The sequence below is a fragment of the Nothobranchius furzeri genome, chromosome 14 (assembly GCF_043380555.1).
Source record: "Nothobranchius furzeri strain GRZ-AD chromosome 14, NfurGRZ-RIMD1, whole genome shotgun sequence".
Classification (NCBI taxonomy): domain Eukaryota; kingdom Metazoa; phylum Chordata; class Actinopteri; order Cyprinodontiformes; family Nothobranchiidae; genus Nothobranchius; species Nothobranchius furzeri.
Genome location: NC_091754.1, coordinates 41,462,334 through 41,486,114, shown reverse-complemented (window position 1 = coordinate 41,486,114; position 23,781 = coordinate 41,462,334). Strand labels below are relative to the sequence as shown.

Sequence of the window (23,781 nt, the reverse complement as noted above, 5' to 3'; positions counted from 1 at the left end):
ATGATCTTGTAACTCAGTTAGTAACTGAGTTACTTTTTTGACAAAGTAATCAGTAACTATAACTAATACCTTTTTTAAAGTAACGTTCCCAACACCGTATATTATTGTTGTGAAACATTTAAAAACCTGTCTCATCTTTGTACAAGGAAAAGAAATATTGCATCTAATGGCTGCATGTGCCCAAAATGTTAAGACAACAACTAAAATAAAGTTGTAGGTTTGAATCCCAGCTGCAGCTATGTTCTCCACATGCAGGTGTGGGTTTTTTTCTGGTTTCCTCCCAAACATGAAACACATGACATGTGTTTCTAAGAAGACATGCTTTCTGAATTCCCTCTCTAAACAGCTCAGCTTTATGCTGCAGAAGATGATCACAATGATGAGTACGATGGTGCCGAGCTGCTCCAAAACAAGCCAGAAGATGCTGCAAACTCCACAGCTACAGGTGAGTTTGATCAGACACGAGGGTCAGCCGTCTCGGGTGGGTCCTAGTGCTGGCCTGTGGCAACACCCGTACCCAGGATTCAGTCCTGGACCAGCTAACTGTTTCATCCAACCGTGTTGGAGTGGTGTCAGTGCTGGAAAGTGGTCACAGGAGGAGCCACAACAGCTAAATGCATTAGTCTGATGATGTTTTTATGCAGATATACCTTGTTGAATATTTCTTTGTGTACTAATTCAGTGGTTCCCAAGCTGGGGTCTGTGACCCCCAAGTGGGTCCCCTCAAGATTGCAATATTGTCTGTGCTGAGGTTGTGAAGTGACTAAGGCTCCATCTGTAAAGATTACATTTATAAAATCCCAACAACACACCCACTTGTACAATCACAGTGCTATATGACAGTTATAATTCTGTTTGTCTCTGTGTGTGTGTGTGTGTGTGTGTGTGTGTGTGTGTGTGTGTGTGTGTGTGTGTGTGTGTGTGTGTAGAATTATGGTTGGGAGTCGTGGCTTGTCTTAGACATGGCACGGTCCTGGAGCTGTAAGTGAGTTGGGATTTTGTGTCCTACAGCCGTGTAACGGTGTTCTTTAGCTCACCTAGGTACCTGCTGATCTGCTTTTGGGACCTTTTTCCATATTTGTAAATGAACCTACCTGCTTGGTAAAGCTGTTAAAAAACAAAGATGGTGTTGATTGGATATAAGTGCTGCTGAGACCCCCCCCCCCCTCCACACACACACACACACACACACACACACACACACACACACACACACACACACACACACACACACACACACACAGCTGTGAGCTGCTTGTCCAGGCTGTCCCTGTTTACTGAAGGAGACAGGCTCCAGCTCCCTGTGACTCTCAACAGCCTACAGTGGGCTGAGAAAATGAAGGATGGATAGAATGTGTTAAAAATAGACCAGTGTAGCAATTTGTAGGTGGTTACTTTAATTAAAATATCAATACACTATAACGGTGTTCAATCAAATAAAATATTCCATAAAAATATTGATCATCAATATTATTGAGCCTTTAATATTCGATTGCTGATGAAACTAGGAACTTTGGTTAATCCAGGGAAACAACACTTTACAACAATTTGACACAGAGACAAAAATATAGTTTATAAAATCTATTTATTACAATATTAATGATGATGAAAGACAAACGATTATGAATGGTGATCCACGGTGATATCAAATGAGACAGTGAATGAACTCTGATGAAACATGACCTGGTCTGTTTAAGAGTTTTCCAAGGGACTCAGAAAGGTGTGTTGTCTGGGTTTATAAAACACATTTGGCTGTTTGTTGGATGAAATTTAACAAGTTATCTAACGCTGTTTAGTCTGCACACCCTGGATCATGGAAGCTCCTGGAGATCCGGCCCGCAGGCGAAGCCGTCTCTCAGAGCAAGTGAGTGGGCTTCTGATGTATCTGAAGATCGTAGGCACCCTCAGAATACGCACGGCTGGTCAAAAGATACTTCCCAGGTGGCTTCTGATGGACGGTTACACGTCTGACGAGTGGGTGGTGGACTGAGCAAATAATAATTGTTGATTCAAAATGGATGGTTCATGTGCCGCTAACTGATCCCACTGAAATGTCTGGTTTGAGTCCCCAGGATGGTCATTTAGCAGGAGCTCTGGTTGAACTGGCTAAAATAGGAAGTGAGTTCACTTTTCATGAAATGGTTGTTTATTAAACCAGATCTGATAAATGTGTAAAGGTGTTTACCAAGACCTTCAGGCACTCCCGTCTCTGTGACACTTAAAAAGCTTATTTCATTTAATTTATGGAGTAAATTTGTTAACATCCATTTGTTAATATTCTGATATTATCACGTGAATGTAACTGATAATTATTTGATCATTAAATCATCAAGTAGACTCGTTTAGTTTATTTAAGATTTGAAATAAGTCATGCAAACATTTGTGGTGATTAATTAATTAATTATTAAATCACTTTAGACACAACAATCATTATAGGTGATTGTAATTATCAAATCAAATCACTTTTATTGTCACGTCACATGTGCAGGTACACTGGTACAGTACATGCGAGTGAAAATCTTGTGTGCGAGCTTCACAGCAACAGAGTTATGACCAACTTGTGAAGAATCATTAATGAGATTTATTAAAAAGGAAAAGTCTCGTCTTCTGCGTGAGACCTTGGATTTGCAGCAGGATGTCGATAGCGGCAGAAGAGAAGTCAGACGATGGAATTGTTTTGACGATCTTCTGAAGAGACAACATTAGAATCAGTGTGTTTTCTGCTTTGGAGACCAGACGGTTAAGATGTGGCACACTGATGAAGCACACATTACTCCAGGCAGATGACACCGGCTGGATACTTCCGTGTGATGACCTCTGACCTTACAGTGGACTAATCACATCGTTAGCCTTTTCCAACGTTACACCAGTTATATATTAAAGTTCTGATTTCAGGGGTAAGCCTGTTCATTCCTTTTTCTTCACCAGTGAAAGTGCTGCTGGTGCCAGAGGGTCATGTGATGACTGTGGCTTTCACCATCGGACTCAGCATTCTGGAGCTGAAACGTCACCTAGCCTCGGAGCTAAGAGTACCTGCAGAAGTGCTTCAGCTGTCTCTAGACGGTGAGTCTCTTAAGCCTGATTCATGCTTCTGCGTCAGTGCGGAGACACGCAACGCCATTATCCGTCCTTGCGGGCCTGCCGGAGAGCTCCGCAAGGACGCACAGAGTCGAGCTCTCTTTTGCAAACATCTGTCCGTTGAGACGGACAATGCAAGCTTGTGATTGGTCAGGGCGCCGCTGTCATCTACACCGCCACCATTGCACCCTCAGAAACATAAAGAGAGCTGAGGATAACTAGCGGCAGACACAGAGAAGTTTGAAGAATACCTCGCGAAAAAACTCTAAAAACATGAACGTAAAATTCCCCGTGACTGGAGGAGTGAAAAGATGCGCAGCGAGTGTTTTATTTGTAGACGGAAATGACAGGAAACGTGGGTTTAGAGGTGGCGAGCACATGAAGGGGTGGAGGAGGATGAGAGACAAGTTTGTCTGTTAAAAAGTCTCTTATATACAACAAACACAATATAAACACACTATCTTGGACCGATACATGACAGGATACCACAGAACAGCGCTACGCCCTCTGCTGTCCTGGCAGGGAATTGATTTGCAACACTCCCCAGGAGACGGAGAAGTATAAGAGCAAAACATATCCGTCTGTGCGTGCGTGTCTCTCCCTTTTGGAGCTGACAGAGAGCTTCTCCGTGTCTGCTACTAGCTATCCTCGGCTCTCTTTATGTTTTTGAGGGTGCAATGGTGGCGGTGTAGACGACAGCGGTGTCCTGACCAATCACAAGCTTGCATTGTCCATCTCGACGGACAGATGTTTAGAAAAGAGAGCTCGACTCCATGCATCCTTGCAGAGCTCTCCAGCAGGCTCACAAGGACGGATTACATGTCTCCACATTGATGCAGACGGAGAAGCATGAATCAGGCTTTAGTCAGACCTCCAGATTAGCACTTGTCAGAAAATCCAAGCCCAACTAGAATTATTGGTGACTTTTAGCCCTATTCTGGGTATGATCTTCCTGTGGATTATTGTTCCACTGTACAAACAGTAGATGAGATGTGTTGAACCTGTTTTCTCCATGGATGAATTTCTTCCTCACTGAAAAGCGGTTCACTCATGCTGTTGGGTTCCCACTGTGGTGTCTTTGCAGGCAGAGTGGTGGAGGAGCATCAGAGCTTGATGGAACTTGGAGTTCGACCTCACAGCTCCATGCAGATGGAGATGAGCTCCACCGACCCGAATTCCCATCCACTCCGCCCTCTGTGTCCTGCAGAACAAGACAGCATGCCAGATGTCATCACTGTTCGAGTCCAAAAAGGTAGAAACTTGGTGCCCTTTCAGCAAACTTAGCATAAGACCCACATGGATCGGATGATGCGTTACCTGTCAGGTGTTTATCCATGAGGTCTGTTGGTTTAAACAACAACAGACAGCTACAGCTTATAAACTCAACGAGAAGTGAAACGTCTTCAAGAAACCAAAGAAGTCCAGTTGCCTTCACTTGAACCCTTTGGATCACCATGACCTGGATGACTGAGAACCTTCACCAGCATATCTGTTGGTTTTGATGTTACTCTGCAAAGTTTTCAGTCTCTTGTTTAGTAAGAAAATAGAAAATTTTATAGTGTTTCTCAACTTTCTGCATTAAAATATAAAATATGAAAACATCTGATACCAGTCGGAGCTCAGATTACCGAACAAACAGTCACGATAAAAATACGTTCCTTTCAGTGCTAATGCATTATTTATTAATGAAAAAAGCAGCCACATTAGAAAAGATCCACGTGTAGTCAGCTTATCACGACTGCTTTGGCAGTGAGACATGCCACTGATCAGCCCCTAAAAGCACCTAAAGTAACATTAATATTAAATACATTTATTTTATAGAATTATATCATAATTTAGTCCATTCAGAGGACAAGAGCAGCTCTGAATTTTGTGAGAGAAGACCTGTTAATTAAGTCTGTGGGGGAATTGCCCCGTTTTTTTCCAACAGCTGTAATGGAATTCTGAGATTTCTGGTGTCCGGAGTTAGATTTTAAATGCTATCAGTGCTTTTATTTTTTTGCTTCTCCAGCTACTGTTCTAATTTTACTGCTGCCGGTGGGTTTGGACGTCTGCTGATGTCATTTCCTACTGAGTTACAACCAATAAGCATGAGTTAACTGGAGGTTCCGCTCAGCTACCCCACCGAGCCGTTCGGAGAACCTACACCAGAGCAGCTATTCAGAAGGTTCCTGAAAATGGCCGTTCGGACGGCCAGGTCAGGTGGACTCACGTGCTTGTCGCAGTGTTCCTATAAATCTACCCTGAAGTTCTTGCAGTGGAAACGCTCCTTCCCCGCTCTCATAAGAGAGCTCAAACTAACAATGATGAGTTAATTAATGGTAAATGGCCTGCATTTTTCTCCTTGAACCGTCACCTTATCGTGGTGGAGGTGTTTGAGTGCCCTAATGATTCTGGGAGCTATGTTGTCTGGGGCACTTTGTGCCCCTGGTAGGGTCTCCCATGACAAATTGGTCTTGGCCTGGGGTTGGGGCCCGTGAGCGAGCGCCTGGTGGCCGGGCTTTCGCCCATGGGGCCCGGCCGGGCCCAGCCCGAACCGGATACATGGGCTCATCCAACTGTGGACCCACCACCCGCAGGAGGTGAACATGAAGTGTCTGGTGCAGTGTGGATCGGGCGGCAGACCGAGGCGGGAGCCTTGGCGGTTCGATCCCCGGACAAGAAAACTGGATTTTGGGACATGGAACGTCACCTCGCTGGCGGGGAAGGAGCAGGAGCTTGTGGCAGCGGTTGAGCGGTACCGGCTAGATATAGTCGGACTCACCTCGACACATAGCATTGGCTCTGGAACCCAAGTCCTTGAGAGGGGTTGGACACTCTCCTTTGCTGGAGTTGCTCCGGGTGAGAGGCGGAGGGCTGGGGTTGGCTTTTTGTTAGCCCCAAGACTCACTGCGTGTGTGTTGGGGTTTACCGCGGGGGACTAGAGGGTAGCTTCCCTGCGCCTTCGGGTTGGGGAACGGGTCCTGACTGTTGTTTGTGCTTATGGGCCAAATATCAGTTAAGCGTACCCACCCTCTTTGGAGTCCCCGGGATGAGTGCTAGATAGTGCTCCATCAGGGGACTCCATTGTCCTGCTGGGGGACTTCAATGCTCACGTGGGCAATGACAGCATGACCTGGAGGGGTGTGATTGGGAGGAACGGCCCGCCTGATCTGAACTCGAGTGGTGTTTTGTTATTGGACTTATGTGCAAGCCGCAGTTTGGCCATAACGAACACCATGTTCGAACATAAGGAGGCCCATCGGTACACTTGGTACCAGGGCAGCCTAGGTCGCAGGTCGATGATAGACTTTGTAGTCGTATCATCGACCTGTGGCTGTATGTTTTGGACACCCGAGTGAAGAGAGGAGCGGAGCTGTCAACTGATCACCACCTGGTGGTGAGTTGGATCAGACGGCAGGGGAAGATGCCGCGTAGACCTGGCAGACCCAAACGCATAGTGAGGGTCTGCTGGGAACGCCTGGCAGAAGAACCTGTCAAGGCGGTCTTCAACTCCCACCTCCGGCAGAGCTTTGACCGCAGAGCAGTGGGGGGACATTGATTCCAAGTGGGCCTTGTTCCACTCTGCGATTGTTTAGGCGAATGTTGCTAGCTGTGGTCGCAAGGTGGCCGGTGCCAGTCATGGTGGCAACCCCCATACCCGCTGGTGGACACCAGAGGTTCGGGGAGCCATCAGGCTGAAGAAGGAGGCCTACAGGGCGTGGCTGGTCTGTGGGTCTCCGGAGGCAGCAGACAGATACCGGATAGCCAAGCGGGGTGCAGCAGTGGCAGTTGCTGAGACAAAATCTCTGGCGTGAGAAGAGTTTGGTGAGGCCATGGAGAAAGACTGTCGATCGGCTCCAAAGAGGTTCTGGCAAACTGTCCGGTGCCTAAGGAGAGGGAGGCAGCAACTCGCTCACACTGTTTACAGTGGGGATGGGGAGCTGCTGACGTCAACTGGGGCTATAGTCGGGCGGTGGAAGGAATACTTTGAGGAGCTCCTCAATCCCACCTACGCGCATTCCGAGGAGGAACCAAAGCCGGGAGACCTGGGGATGAACTGTCCAGTCTCTGGGACAGAAGTTGCTGAGGTAGTCAAACAACTACATAGCGGCGGAGCACCGGAGGCGGAGGAGATTCGTCCTGGGTATCTCAAGGCTATGGATGTTGTAGGGCTGTCGTGGTTGACACATCTCTGCAACATTGTGTGGTCATCGAGGGCAGTTCCTGTGGAGTGGCAGACCGGGGTGGTGGTCCCCATCTTTAAGAAGGGTGGCCTGAGGGTGTGTTCCAACTATAGGGGGATCACACTCTTCAGCCTCCCTGGAAAGGTCTACTCCAAGGTACTGGAGAGGAGGGTCTGATCGATAGTTGAATCTCAGATTGAGGAGGACCAATGTGGTTTTTGTCCTGGCCGTGGAACTGTGGACCAGCTCTATACCTTTGCAAGGGTGATGGAGGGGGCATGGGAATTTGCCCAACCAATCCACATGTTTAGTAGATTTGGAGTAGGCTTAGGACCGTGTCCCCAGGGGCACCCTGTGGGGGATGCTCCAGGAGTATGGGGTGGGTGGCTTTCTGTTAAGGGCCATTCAGTCCCTTTACCAGAGGAGCGTGAGTTTGGTCCACATAGCCGGTAGTAAGTCGGACCTGTTCCCAGTGAGGGTTGGACTCTGCCAGGGCTGCCCTTTGTCACCGGTTCTGTTCATTACCTTTATGGACAGAATTTCTAGGCACAGCCGTGATGTGGAGTGTGTCGAGTTTGGTGGCAGGAGAATCTCGTCTCTGTTTTTTTGCGGATGATGTGGTCCTTCTAGCTTCATCCAGCTCTGACCTTCAGCTGTTGCTGGGTAGGTTCGCAGCCGAGTGTTAAGCGGCTGGGCTGAGGATCAGCACCTCCAAACCTGAGACCATAGTTCTCAACCGGAAAAGGGTGGCTTGCCAACTCCGGGTCGGGGAAGAGGTCCTACTTCAAGTGGAGGAGTTTAAGCATCTCGGTAGACTGCTCGATTATGGCAAAAACAATAATCACGATTGTTGTGACTGAAATTGAGATCTCGATTATTTAAGATGATTTTTCAATTTATGTTGATTTTATTTGTATTTATTCAGCCATAAAATTGCTCAGGGCACAATCAGGACAAAAGTAAATAAGAAACAAGATTATCACTAAAATAACTCCTGATTCCCAGTATAAAAAGACCAATATACTTATAGCTCATAGTCTATGACCCAAGGGCAATAGACCTTGGTTTAACTCATTTAAGTCTAACCAGTACTGACCCAAATACCAATATCTTGCAAATACTGACAGCAAGAATTATGCAGTGGCATTTATAACAAATAAATGCAAATAAATTGATGTTCACAAAATGTTGCATAACATTTATTGAGTAGTGTCAAGGTGCTGTAGGAGAGTACACTAGCACCGTGTCCTCAGAGAGATTAAATATTATTTATCAGCGTGAGGAACTTATTTCTATCTATTTCTACCTTATTTTTAAACTATTTATGTACAGGTCCATCAGTTAATGTAATATTTGTCCCAACCACAGCTGTACCCCCCAACCCGGTCTCACAGCTGCACGTGTGTTTAGCGCGCCGCACGCACACATTTAGCTGTTTTTAGCGGCTCAGGAGCCCGCAGGTACGGTGTGTGTGTCACTCACTCTGGTTAATCCACAGGGAGCCAGCTCTGAGAGCTGTTTCTTTAGCGACCGACACATCACTACATCATTCCCTTTCCTAATGTCCTGAAGAACGGTCCGGAGCGCAGGCGGAGTGTTTAGCTAACCTGCAGGAAATGTCAACGATGGTTATCCTGAAAGTAGCTAAGGGTTACCAGAGATGTTTCTGAGGTGTTCGCCAGGTACTTTTAAGATCTAAAAAGTCAAGAAGGGGGTCTGAAAAGCTGCTAGAAATAGCGTCAAAGTCGTTGGCAACACTGTGGAGGAGCGCTTCATTTGCAACTCGGGGCAGCGCAAGTGGGAGGAGCAAATAATCGGCTTGTTTTGTTTGTATAATTGTTCAAAACTCAGATCGTAATTGTGATTAAAATTCGATTAATTGAGCAGCCCTACATCTCGGGGTCTTGTTCACAAGTGAGGGTAGGAGAGATCAGGAGATCGACAGGCGGATTGGTTCGGCATCTGCAATGATGTGGACGCTGAGCCGATCTGTCATGGTGAAGAGGGAGCTGAGCCAGAAAGCCAGGCTCTCCATTTACCGGTCGATCTACGTCCCAATCCTCACCCATGGTCATGAGCTTTGGGTAATGACCGAAAGAATGAGATCGCGGATGCAAGCGGCCAAAATGAGTTTCCTCCGTAGGGTGGCTGGGCTAAGCCTTAGAGATAGGGTGAGGAGCTCGGACATTCGGGAGGGACTCGGAGTAGAACCGCTGCTCCTCTGGATCGAAAGGAGTCAGTTGTGGTGGTTTGGGCATCTGGTCAGGATGCCTCCTGGACGCCTCCCTGGGGAGGTGTTTTGGGCATGTCCTGCCGGCAGGAGGCCACCGGGTCAACCCAGGACACGTTGGAGAGGTTACATCTCCAATCTGGTCCGGGAATGCCTTGGGGTCCTGCCGGAGGAGCTGGTGGAGGTGGCTGGGGAGAGGACGGTCTGGAGCTCCCTAGTTGGCATGCTGCCCCCACGACCCGGATCCAGATAAGCGGAGGAAGACGACGATGGCCTACATTTGATGTAGTACCTTCTTGAGTCTTGGAACCCCCCAAGGCACTTTACAACACTAACATTCACTCATTCACACGCTGGTGAGGATGAGCTACAATGTAGCCACAGCTACCCTGGGGCGCAGTGACAGAGGCAAGGCTGGCGCCACCGGTCCCTCCAACCACCACCAACAGGAAAGGTGGGTTAAGTGTCTTGTCCAAGGACACAGCGACAGTGACAAACTGAGCGGGGCTCAAACATGCAACCTTCCGATTACGGGGCAAGCACTTAACTCCTGTGCCACTGTTGCCCACATTAACACCTCTGATCAGCTGATCCTGGCTAGAACAGAACCTCGGCCAATCCTGGACTTTGTTTTTATTAGTAACAGGGTGGAATCTATCATTTTCTGCCTTCTAGAAACTAGAAATGCCATGACTGGACATCATTTTAAACACCTTTGAACTGATCAAAGCTCTAAAATACATCATATGGGTTCAGCCTCTGGTTAAAATGTGATTATTTTCTCCCTGATATCCAGATGATGGGGTTTTAACGGAGGTTGTGATAGAGATCGAGCGTTCCTCCTATAAAAAGCCTTGGCTGGGTGGCTACAAGCATCGCCTGACTGGGGTAGAGTACCATCATGCTGCTGTCCAGACCCTTCCCAAGAAGAGACCTGTCAGAGGTGTGGAGGTCTTCAGTCATCAGACACAGGTAAAATAATAATAATAATAATAATAATAATAATAATAATAATAAGCCCGGGTAATGGAACCATTGAACTTTAAGACATTAAATAAATAAACAAACAATGCATCACCGCGAATGAGAGCCATGACGGCATTTTTAAAGTCAGATCATTACTTCATCACAATCATCACAAATGAAACATCATAAACAAGCTTTCAGAGGAACACGTCTGTTGCATTAGTTTGATTCCGACCCTAACCCTGCAGGATAAAATACACATTCATTTGGTTTGAATAGTTTCTAAAAACATTATTATTCTGGGAAACCTGAATGCCTTTTTTACAGCTGTGTGAGAACTCCTCAGATTTAAGTTTGTGTTTGTGGAACGTTTATCCTACTGAATACTTTGGCTGTTCTTTAAAAACAAAAACATTTATTATGTTCCAATTCATCAGTTACACCTAATACTTGTTTTACACTTCAGTCTTTTTCATTTCATTCACCATCTTTGTATTGTTTATTTTGTCAGGTAGACTTATTCACTTGTTATTATATTGCTATTATTACTATTATTAACAATTAATTAGTTATTTATTGTGTTATTGTTGTTGTTGATTTCTGCCTTAGTACAGGTCAGCTTACCTTTATTAATAGAAGAAAGGGTGTAATCAACATCTGGCTCCAACTCTGTGGAACGAATTGCCATTGAGCATTAGGCAGGCACCGTCCCCTCAAGTCTTTAAGTCTCGTCTAAAGACTCATTGTTATTTGATTGCTTTTCAGTGCTAGGGCTCTTTGAATTGCCCTGACAATATGGTTTTAATACTTCTTCTTTTTGACCAGGATGCTTGATCTTATTTTGTCCACCATTTGTTTTTAATAGATTAGTCTTATTCCGTTATCTCTCTGTATTTGTAATATTGTTTGCTTGTTATTTTATGATTTTATGTTTTTATCTTGCTTTTATGCCCAGGTACTGGGAATGTTTTTATGATGATGCTGTTCAGCACCTTGTGCTTCTGATAACGCTGTGGAAGGTGCTCTACAAATGAAATTGATTCATTGATTGAAAAACTGCATGAGAGGAACCTGCTGCCTAATCAGGCTCTGGAAGCCTGCTCACCCTGATGCTGAAGTTGTAATCGGAGAAGAAAACAGAACTTCTAACCAAGTGTGGGGGTAGCAGTCATGTGGTTTTCTGGTATTTCTTAGTTCACAGGCTACTTGAACATTTGTAATAACTTGTGTTATTTCTAGTGGTTTGCTGGTGGGCGGGGCTACCACGTTGTTCTTTATGTTGTTACAAGCACCTGCAAATATGAGAAAACCGCAAGTAAGACATATTAAGACATTGGTGTAAAATGAGCATAAAATGAGATGGTGTTTTTAATTAAAGGGAAGCTATGGCACATGTTTTCAGAGGGCCTCTGGTTTAAAAACATAAAGTGAGGGACATGCTTCAAAATAATTTTTTAATGGTTGTAAAGTAGAAATATGGCCTCTGGTGTCTTTTTAAAATGAATACCTTCAAAAACGTGTGCAATTATTGTAAATTATAAAAACATCTATAACAGATGTAGAAACATTTAGAGAAAACCAACATCTGGGTAAACCTCCGAGGTTTTGTCCATGGCTCTATGAACAACACAGAGGTTGTTCGCTGTTGTGATTAGTACACTGCTGCTGTCATGCTGCATTATGTAAATGTGTGAACCGTGCACAACACTGCCACATTTGTCAAGTACTACTAAGATGCCTTTTCGATGTTTTTATTCATCATTTCATTGCAGAAATTACATGAAGCTTCAGGTGTCAAACTTATACTCACACATTTTTAAAAATAGTCTAAAATTGGAACTTTAATTGCGTTGGTCATAATGTTTTACTATCAGAGCAAACATCTGACTTCCAGCAGCAGCACGATAGCAACGAGCAAATCAGCATCTGAGTATTTTTCATCTACCAGCTCCTTTAGTGAGTGCGTCTGTCTAATGATTACTTTTTGTTCTGTTCGTTACATTTTATCAGTGATGGTTTAGAGGAACAGCTGCAGGATTTCACTTCTCGGTATTCCACCTTAATCCCAGAAGGTAGATTTTAATTCATCTTTCACCCACATCTCTGTTTCTTTACAATCTAAAGATTATCCCAACCAGCAACACCTGAAGCTGATTAGAATACTGATGAAATACTTTTCACAGGTAATTTAGCTGATGAAGCTTGTGAAATGCTGCCATGTTGGCTGGAATCCCCAGCAGCAGAAAGACATGGCTGTAAAAACATTGTCTGAACTTTTGGATGACATTTTAGATAACGAGTGAAAGTTGAGTTTCTAGGAATTGTTTTTTATGTCTATATTTCATCCAACCTTTAAAGCCTTGTCTTTCCAGCAATCGAGTTGCATATTAACTCTGTATAAAAGCTGGAAAACGGCTTTTTACATCACACTGTTTATGATTTCAGGATTCTCCAGTTTATTCAAGCGTTGCTTGTCACTCTGGTGACTTGGTAAACCTGCTTCCTGGAACTGACTTGGGGACTCCAACGTGTTCCTGTGTGCAGCTGCAGTCAGAACAGGAGACAGAATGAAGATCATTTTTATCGATCTTTATTTTGTTCCTAAGACTTTTCTGCAGCTTCGGTTCTTCCTAAAAGGCAAAGCAAAAGATTCTGATCTGAACCACGACCAACAACCAGCAAGTCACGAGGTCATCTTGTTGCATTTTTACAGCCAACAGTCAAGATCATTTTAGAAAAGTAAAAGTCAAACTTAAATAGATTGGTTAAATTGGTTCAGGTGGATTGGTTCAGCGTCTGCAGTGACGCGGACGTCGAGCCGATCTGTCGTGGTGAAGAGGGAGCTGAGCCAGAAAGCCAGGCTCTCGATTTACCGGTCGATCTACGTCCAAATCCTCACCTATGGTCATGAGCTTTGGGTAATGACCGAAAGAACGAGATCGCAGATACAAGCGGCCGAAATGAGTTTCCTCCGTAGGGTGGCCGGGCTCAGCCTTAGAGATAGGGTGAGGAGCTCGGATATTCGGGAGGGTCTCGGAGTAGAACCGCTGCTCCTCCGGATCGAAAGGAGCTAGTTGAGGTGGTTTAGGCATCTGGTCAGGATGCCTCCTGGACGCCTCCCTGGGGAGGTGTTTCAGGCATGTCCTGCCGGCAGGAGGCCCCCGGGTCGACCCAGGACACGTTGGAGAGGTTACATCTCCAATCTGGTCCGGGAACGCCTTGGGGTCCTGCCGGAGGAGCTGGTGGAGGTGGCTGGGGAGAGGACGGTCTGGAGCTCCCTAGTTAGGATGCTGCCCCCGCGACCCGGACCCAGATAAGCGGAGGAAGACGACGACGACTTAAATGGAAATGAAAAAGCAGAATAGCAACAATAACAGGTTTTTAATTATTCCACCAAGCATTGTCTTTCAAAAGTAGACAAACCTTGACTGTGAGCTACAGTTATTTGTTACACTAATACCGTATTGTTGTTATATCATAACCTTTACTGATACAAATTATTAGAAAAATACTAAAATAATTATTTTTATTATTTAAATGTGGAAAAAATGATATTTTTATTTATCTGTTTTATTAATCTTTAAGTGAATAAAACCCCAAACAGACCAGTCAGAACATTCCAATCAGCCGATGTGTTTGAACAAGGTCTTTTTATTACTTTTACAACAAAGATAACACACAGAACGAACAACATCTCTGACGATGGCCTGATTAGATCATCCTTCAGATTCAACAGATCACATTTATAATTCGGCATCAGTGGGTCTAGAGGGGCTGCGACTGCATCAGCCGTCAACCTTCTCAAGGATGGGTCTATTTTGTGGGTTGAAACCAGGACTGTACTGGCCTTTGGGCAAAGCGGGCATTTGCCCGTCATGTTTGGTAATTAGCTGCTGGTGGAAATTTAGGGCTGGCCCTATCTCATGGCCAATAACTTTGGGCCACCCGAGCCGACCATGATGTCGGTGGGCCTGTCAATTATTTGGGCCCCTCTCTCTCATAAACTGTACCCACGTTGTTTTTAATGTGAGTCTCCATTCATACTAATGAGGAGAAACAGCTTAAACATTATACCAGCCAAGCCAACTCCATCTCAGTCGTGGTGCAGCTCACCATCTACCTGCAGCTAGTTTATGTGCCAAGCTTTAGTTTTCATCAGTAATTTCATATCTTAAATAAGTAATGATAGTATTTGTTACCTGTAAAATTCATCTGAATTCATTTATTTTAACATTTATAAAAACAATGCATGCTGGGAAATCTATTCATCCAATCAGTGTCATCACAACCGTCATCACTAACAAACCAACTTCTAGTTAAGCTAACTAGGAGAAAAGCTAACTTTAGTGCCAATGTTTGGAGAACAAAACAAGGGAATAAAAGGCAGAGGTGGTCGTGCAACCTTTTCAAAAATTTGTTAAATCCAGTGTGTGTGTGAGAGAGAGAGTGAGTGTGTGTGCTGGACATCAGCGGTTTTTCTTGTTCTGTTGATGTTTTTCGCATTGGGTTGCTTAATAAGTCTGAACCCGCTTGTCCATGTAAGGTTGCGGGGGAAGCTGGTGCCTATCTCCAGCGGTCAATGGGCAATCAGGCGGGGTACACCCTGGACAGGGGGGCCAGTCCATCACAGGGCAACACAGAGACACACAGGACAAACAATTATGCACACACACACACACACACACACACACACACACACACACACACACACACACACACACACACACACACACACACACACACACACACACACACACACCTACCTAAGGACAATTTAGACAGACCAGTTAACCTAACAGTCATGTTTTTGGACTGTGGGAGGAAGCCAGAGTACCCGGAGAGAACCCACGCATGCACAGGGAGAACCCGCAAACTCCATGCAGAAAGATCCCAGGCCGGGAAGCGAACCCAGGACCGTCTTGCTGTAAGGCAACAGCTCTAACCACTGCACCACTGTGCAGCCGACCGACGTTCTTTTATGCATTTTAAAGTTTTATTCAGAGTTCATTTCTCTAAATCTCGACTGATTTTTCCCAGTTTCCCTGACATCTGCGACAAATGCTACGCCCCATCCTGCTATTTAACTCACATGTTTACTCTTGCTCATCTTTAACTGCTTTTTGACAAAATTACTTTGTTTCCAGGTCAGAGATGTTCTCAGTGATTACTGAACCTTCCCCCAAGTTGCAATATTTGGGTTTCCAGCTGATTATAACCGATTTACTTCTAACCAATTCAATATTTTAGCGCTCACGTCCTTATTGGCAAGACGTCTTCTTTTCCAGTGGAAATCAACTAAAGACACCAAGTCATTTCTAAAACTGGAAGAGATTAGATACTCAGTCACAACACATGGCATCCCTTGCTAATGTTCTTTTATTCTCTTCAGTCAATCCCCCCATTTACTTATTTACATTTTTTTTACTCTTTTCTTATCCTTCTGGGATTTTGCTTTTGCAAATGGTGAGGAAAACATGGAGGAAAGGGCAAACGAGATAAAAAAGGAGACATCAAGTCATCCCTGACCTCTGCCATCAGGGCATATAGTCCCGTTGCCTTGTCAACACCCCTTAATTAGATGGTGTTTAAGTTACAGTTTAATGCTACTACTGTTACTAGTGTTCTCTTCCTGTCCTCCCTACTGATGAAAATATTAAACAAAAAGAAAGAAGACTGAACTCATGGTGGGTTAAGTGTCTTACCCAGGGACACAACAGCAGCATGCTCTTGCGGGAGCTGTGATTGAACCTACAACCTTCTGATTACCTGACAAGCTGCTTGCCTTTTGTATCTGATGAGGCCTTCAGTGGGTGGGCTACTAAAGGCATACACTCTACCACCGATCTGTCGATGGTACATTTGAACAACTGGTGGATACATTTCATATCAACAGATCACAACCCCTTAGGTATTTACAGTCGAGACACTTTGTCAAGTCCAACTCTGAATGTTTTCTCCCGTGTTCTTCTCAGACTCTTCCACTCTAACAGTCGTGTGTAAACTTTACACCCAGCACAGCTCACACCATCAGACCAGTCTAGATGCTTGAAACAGAAATGGGAGCTGGACCTGTGTGTTGGGTTGTTGGAGGAGGTCTGGCACAGGATTCAACATTCATGAATCCTTGATCTGTGTGAGACAGGGTCGTCCAGTTCAATGTGGTGCACCGTTTGTATTGGTCCAAAGGCAGACTAAATAAAATGAGACCAGACTTGGACCCGACATGTGAACGCTGCATGCAGTCACCTGCTGCACTTCTCCACTCGTTCTGGATGTGCCCAAAACTGCAGAGATATCAGGGTCCTATTTTTGATGCACTCTCCAGGATCTGTGGGAGTGGTTGCAGTGGACGCCTCTTTGGACACTTGCTAATTACATCTGGCTGCCTTTTGCTGTCTGCTGGCCAAAAGACTCATTTGAACGCTCACCCACCGGCATTCAGCCACTGGTTTGTGGAGACTGTGTCTCATTTACACCTGGAGAAAAGTAGGAGCAGTTTGAGGGGCTGAATGTCAGCATTGAGGTTTTGAATTGTTTGGTCTGTTTGGATGTTTTCTTGAGAATTGTTGAAAAATAACAAAAATTCCAAAAAATCCCCCCCAAAAAAAACTGAATGTGTGAGAAAAAACCATTTCTGGAAGATAATTTAAATGATTTTGTTCTGATTTAAGATTTCTGTTGTTTTAAATGTTAAATCAGATAAGTGTGCCTTTTTATTAAATAAAGTGAGTTGTCGTTTTTGTGATTTTGCTTCTGTAATAGACAGTAGAGCTGAAGTCTCAGTCCCAGCAGTGTTCAGTCAGCGCCTCAACACAGATGACGGGTATCGGCTGCTACGTCCAGTGTGTGAATGACAGGCTGGTGACTCCTGGGAAATACATCACCGCTGATGAGGTCCATGACCGCAGGCTGAAAGCTGTGAGTTACAACAGAACATGACTTCTCTCTCTTCTTCTGTAAGCACTTCTTCACAAGGAGCTCCAGCTGTCAGGTGGAGGACCACAAATAAATGCCCCTGTCACAGTCCCACCCTAACCCGGCATAGATTCATCAATTAAACCACTGTTCCTCCTGAATCCAAGCTTCAACAACCTGATGGACCCTCCTCTCCAGAACCCCTGAATGGACCTTAACGGGGAGGCTCAGTAGTGTGATCCCCCGTAGTTGGAACACACTCTGCGGCCCTCCTTAATCCTCGTTTATACTTCTCCATGAGCTCCGCGATGGAGAGACGCACACGGAGTGTCAGAAAGGGTTTCCATTAGAACTTCTGTTCGGTTCAGACAGCGGAGTGTTGCAAAGCAATTCCCCGCCAGGACAACAGAGGGCGTAGCGTTTGTTCTGTGGTATCCTGTCACCATAACACTCTTGTATCCGGTCCACAATAGCGTATTTACTAATGTGTTTATATATTTCAGAGACTTTATAACACAGATAAATTTGTCCTTCATTCTCATCCACCTCTTCATGAAGACACCACCTCTAAAGCCACGTTTCCCGTCGTGTCCGTCCACGTTTGCTCCGGATTTTGTACTCCTTCACTTACGGAAGAATACATTTCAAATGTTCGGACTTTTTCTGAGATGCATCCTTCAATCTGTTCTGGGTCAGCCGCTAAATATATGTTTACTGTTTAACGAAGCTACAGCGGTGCTGGTGGCAAATATTGAAGAAGCAGCGTCCTGGCCAATCACAAGCTGGCAGTCTCCGTCACTTTCGTCAGATGTTTAAAATTTTGGGCATGTCTTCATCACCCTCCGTGAGCCCATGTACTGATGCATAATGATGTTGCGTGTCTCCGCACCGACGCAGACGGAGAAGTATAAATCGGACTTCAGGGGGACCACCACTCCAGTCTGCCAGTTCAACGGAACTACCCCCGATGTCCATACGCTACTGCAGAGCAACATCAACCAACACAGCCCAACAACATCCAGAGCCTTAAGGAACTCCAGCTGGATATCCACCCATGGTGTCTTGTCACTGAGGAGCTTTTGACCACCTCAGCAACCTCTGCCCCAGAGATTGGAGAGTCCAACCCAAAGTCCCCAGACTCTGCTTCCTCACTGAAAGACGTGCCGGTGGGATTGAGGAGGTCTTCGAAGCATTCCACCCACCGATCCCTGAGTTGATGTCAGCAGCACACCCTCACCACTATAAACAGTGTAGGCAGTGCACTGCTGTCTCCTTCTGAGATGTCAGGTGGTGGACTAGAGTCTTCTCAAAGCCATACAGAAGTCTTGCTCCATGGTCATGGTTTCACAGGCCAAAAAGACCCAATAGGACTCTTCAGAGGTGTGGACTCGAGTCACCTGACTTGGACTCGTCAGACTCGTGTCATTATTTAATGACTTCTGACTTGACAAAATCTATACAGACTAACGACTTGACTCGGACTTGAACGCCAATAAATTGCAACTTGAATCGACTTGCATCTGTTGACTTGATGATGACTTGAGCATATTTGATATTTTAGCACAAAAGTGGTACGACATGGACACCGATCATAACTCATTCTTCGTTCTGGGTTTGATGCTGTACTGCTAAACGCAGCAGCACTTTGTTTATAACCAGTTGCACTTCCTGCTTGTTTGAGCAAATAAATGAAGCTTTAAGAAGCTTTTATTCTGTAATTTATTTATTATCATTGTCATTACATTGAAGTTGGACAGATGTCTTGATTATGACTTGAAAATTCAAAGTTAAGGACATGGACTTGACTTGAGCATCCAACTCATTGACTTTGGACTCGACTTGGACTTGGTTGTCTTTGACTTGGACTTGACTCGAGACTTGACTGGAAAGACTTGTGACTTACTTGTGACTTGCAAACCAGTGACTTGGTCACACATCTGGGACTCTTTCTTCAGCTTGACAGCTTCGTTAACTGCTGGTGTCCACCAGCGGGATCGGGCGTTTAAACCACAACAGGACCGACACCCCCGTGGGACAAAAGCCACTTGTAGGCATGTTCAAAAATAACTAGGAAGTCGGCCACGCTAGATAGAATTTGATATTTTGGTCCATTTTTAGAGTCTGCATTTGATCAATTTCCTCCTTGAGATATTGGCTGATTGACTTTTTGTAGGATTGCTCATAAGGGACGGCCAGCTGAAGAGGTGGGGTCAGGCCTCAAACTTTGAGAACACACCAAAAACAAAAAAAAACTTCATGGAAGCACAAATCTTGCTGTAGTTGTTCCTCATCCACTATCAAGCAGCAATCAGTGTGTCTTCACACAAAAGCATCCAACACATTCATGTGGTCATCTGTTAAAATGTCATGACTCTCAGGCTGCCACCCTACCTCTGCCTAAGCTGCCTCCTCAATCAAGCCCTCAGCCACTTAATTATCATCACCTGTGCCCTGTCACCAGCTCATGCCACACACCTGCCTCCTCTGCTATAGAACACCCAGCCTGCTCTCCAACCAGTGCCAAAATTATTGAACGCCACAGCTAGTAAATTCTCCAGCCTTCCATCCATCGTCTGTCTCCCAGATTCTCGCCTCGCCCCTGCTTTGGGCCCTTGCCACGTTCCCTACCACGCTATTTGATTTCCCGGATTATCGACATTGGATCTGTCCCCTGACTTTGAGCTCTCGCCTGCCTCCTCGGATCTCTCGCCGTCATCTCTGGTTCTGACCCACACTTCCACCTGACCACGTCTCAGCCTTCTCCCTGGTTCTGACCACACTGGTGCCTCGTTACAACCTAGCCATCTCTCTCTGCAGTGTTGGTGACAAACTCCTGAATAGTTTTAACATTTTAAACGTCTTACTGTGTTCAGCTTCCTCACGGGTCCTACGTCCAAGCTCAGGTCATTACATGAAATCCCTGTAGCTCCACTACTTTTGTGTTTATGTGGTTTCTCCTCAATAAGACACAAGATCTGATTCTCACCAATCCACACAAAGCAGGATGTTGGTGAATCTAAGAATATCTAAAGGTGATTTTTTTTTATTTAGAGACGGTGCCCCCTAGATTCATGTAAACTTTAAATGACTTCTAAAAACAAAGTCACAATTGCAACAACCTTGCATGTGATCATTTGTTGAAATCACTTTAGCTCCACCCCCTTAGAAACGGTTTGCTCCACCCCCTTAGAAACGGTTTGCTCCACCCCTTAGAAACGGTTTGCTCTAAACAAGCAAGATCTGATTCTCGCTAAACTACATAAATGATCTTTGTCAACCTAAGATCAGCTAAAAGGGATTTATTTGGATTTTGAAATAGCGCCCTTTGATTTTTTACAACTAGCTATATCTACATAATGCCAAATCAAACCACGAATAAACACCAACTGTTGTGTGCTTATTCATGGATTAACACATCGTTTGGCAACTTTACATCGCCCCGCCCTTCCAATAAGAAAAAACAGGAAGAAGCTACAGCATCCGTTTCAAAGTTTGGATTTTCACACAATTTAAAAAATCTCTAGTGGGAGCTGAGCAAACCACTGAGGATGTCACGATGTGGAGGGGAGATGAGGGAGGAAGAGCGGATCCTTCAGGCAGGTAAATCAACCCAGGCAAGATGGCAATAGACATTTGGTTCCTCTTCAATGGTCAGGAGAGCAGACACGACAGGGCAGACAGATGTGAACATAAACTGACATGTAACGAGTACGAACCGACAACTCACAAGGCTTATATACACACTGGGATGGGTAATCAGGTAACACGAGGCAGGTGGACACAATTAAGGTACAACCCAAATCACAGGCGAGCAATAATGTGACAATACCCCCTTCTCAAGGGCGGCTCCTGACGCCCAGCAGCACCCGTTCACGGGCAACACACAAAAACATAAGTCACTGGGAGTCAGGGGACTAGCATCCAAGGGTGGGGCAAAGCCACGGGGCACAGGGAACGGAACTCGAGACCACTGGAACCAGGAGGCCACAGGAACACAAACTCGATTACTCAAGCGGGGCAAAGCAGGAACCTCCGCTGACCAGCTGTAATGAAGGCAGCCAGAGGAGCAGCAGGAGGACGAGTAGGCATGGGGAAATCCAGCAGCAGCGGCATAACGCCCCTCTGACCCACCGGAAGGAGAGGAGGCGTCCAGAGGAGAGACACCGCACCGAAAGCGCAGGCCCAGAAGGCGAAGACGCAGCACCTCGATGCCTGGCCCACCAGGAACACAGAGGTGGCGCCAGGTTACGCTGCGCCTGGCCAGCACCCAAAGAGTCGTGGATGCACCAATCCAGCATCGCGTCCCCCTCGATCTTGAGCACGGGACATCCCCAGAAGACCTGGGCAACTCACTGCAGGATCCTTTTGGTCGGTTCGTCCTGTCACGATGTGGAGGGAAGGTGAGGGAGGAAGAGCCGATTTTCAGGCAGATAAATCAACCCAGGCAAGACGGCAATAGACATTTGGTTCCTCTTTAATGGTCAGGAGAGCAGACATGACAGGGAAGACAGATGTGAACATAAACTGACATGTAATGAGTACGAACCGGCAACTCACAAGGCTTATATACACACTGGGATGGGTAATCAGGTAACACGAGGCAGGTGGATGCAATTAAGGTAAAACCCAAGGCACAGGGGAGCAATAATGTGACAGAGGATTGCTTTACAGCAGTGATACTCTCTCTGTGGTCCCCAGACCGAGACCGGACCTTTAAATACAAGAGGACTGCCGTAGTGTCAGCTCCACAGCACCCATCCCTGAGCTGAGCTGTGAGGGCCGAACGACGGTGCTCGCAGCTTTAATTCTGATAGATCTGTTAATACATGAAGTTAATTAAAATGCAATTAAATACATTTCACGTTGTATCACTCTATGTAATTTATATCTATATCCATATGTTTGGTCACGTAGGTCATCTGCCTGCAGTCGTTTGCTCGACGCTGGCTGGCTCAGCAAGCTGTGGAGCGGCTGAGGAGGCAGCGACGGTCTCGGCTGGCCTGGCTTGACATGATGGAAAAGAGGCGGCAGGAAGAGAAAGACAAGCAACTGAGAGATCGGCAACGGCGCTGGATGAATCCACAGAGGAGGGAGGATTTTGACCTGCCGTACCACGCCCTGGAGAGTAGGCTTTCTGTAAAAGTAGAGGGTTGCAGCTGTGGAAGACAGCGTTGCTTGTGCATCTAAAAATGGCGATGCGTTTGTTTCAGAGTGGAGATCTGAGCAGGAGCAGCAGATAAATTCCACCCTGGCAGGGGCTCCCAGGAAGGCAGCTCTCTGTTTGCTTTTAGAGCAGGAGATGGAGCTCATCACTGCCATTGGGCGTCATCACACTGATGTACGGGCAAAGAACCATGATAAAGTTATAAAGGACTTCTTGGACAAGGTCAGAGGTCACGTCTTTTCTTCTCACAGCTTATTCATTAACCCGCCCCCTACTTCTTCCCACCGTTCTAACATTAAACTTTTTTATACTTTCGGTCTTTAAATGCATCTGTAAACACTGTTGGTGGGATGCTTTTCCACAACCAAGTCCAACCAAGATCTAAAGAACATCAGAACAATGAGCTGAACTTATCTCTGATGCGTCCCATGCCATTAAAGCCTGCTGCAGAAAGAGCCATGTGTGTAACAGCTGAACACACTCTGCAGGCCTTTTTAACCTCTAACACACTCATATGACTTAAACGTCAGCTTTGTAGGGATAAAGTCTATAGGAAGTAACAGCTCATCACCACCAGCAGCAGTAACACTTGGGTGTTTGGGGTCCAGTCTGCAGCTTCGCATCAGTGGAGAGCAGCCGATGGCCGCCTCCTTGAGATGGACACGCCCAATAGCATCAGGGCCAGAGAGCTGCGAGACGCCTACAACAACATCAGCATGAACTCCGTCAGCAGAGAGCAGAGACTCAACTTTCTGACCACGCTTAAACACATCGTCATGGTAACACAAATATTGCCTCTTTAAAATATGTTCTCGTTTTCTCTTGTACTGACTCCCAAAGCATCTGTTGCTGGCACTCTGATGTGTTCTCTCAGTCTGAGCCTGACAGCAGCACACTGCTGCCACTCCTGTTCTGTCTCAGTGGGACGTCCTTGTTACTGACATAATTTCTGTTTTCACGTCAGGTGCATGACTGTGAGCTGACCCGGGACATCGTGGGTCTGATTGAAAGGGAAGCGGACCTGATGGCTCGAGGAGTAAAGGCACGCAACCTGGTGGGCCTGAGAAAGAGGATCTGCACGCTGTTCCTCCAGTACATCAAAACACCGGTGTTCAACCCCAATGTGGCCAAGCTGCTAAAGGTAAGCTCAGAGCCGCTCCTGAGTGTACGTCCAAAGCCTCTACTGCCATGAGACTAAACGCTTTCTGTTCCCCAAAGCAGTGGAAATGTTTTAATAAGACTGCAAAGAACTGGTGATCTGT

General features: G+C 45.8%; 1 protein-coding gene across 1 annotated transcript in view; it reads left to right on the top strand.

The window, feature by feature from the left end:
- iqub (IQ motif and ubiquitin domain containing) overlaps window positions 1-23,781 on the top strand; it is a 28,410-nt gene that overhangs the window by 1,924 nt on the left and 2,705 nt on the right. The window contains exons 2-10 of the mRNA XM_015965633.3: window positions 347-445; window positions 2,929-3,063; window positions 4,163-4,330; window positions 10,271-10,446; window positions 17,203-17,358; window positions 22,270-22,480; window positions 22,566-22,741; window positions 23,128-23,298; window positions 23,484-23,660. Of these exons, the coding sequence (XP_015821119.1) occupies window positions 347-445; window positions 2,929-3,063; window positions 4,163-4,330; window positions 10,271-10,446; window positions 17,203-17,358; window positions 22,270-22,480; window positions 22,566-22,741; window positions 23,128-23,298; window positions 23,484-23,660 (1,469 nt within the window). The remainder of the gene's footprint in view (window positions 1-346; window positions 446-2,928; window positions 3,064-4,162; window positions 4,331-10,270; window positions 10,447-17,202; window positions 17,359-22,269; window positions 22,481-22,565; window positions 22,742-23,127; window positions 23,299-23,483; window positions 23,661-23,781) is intronic.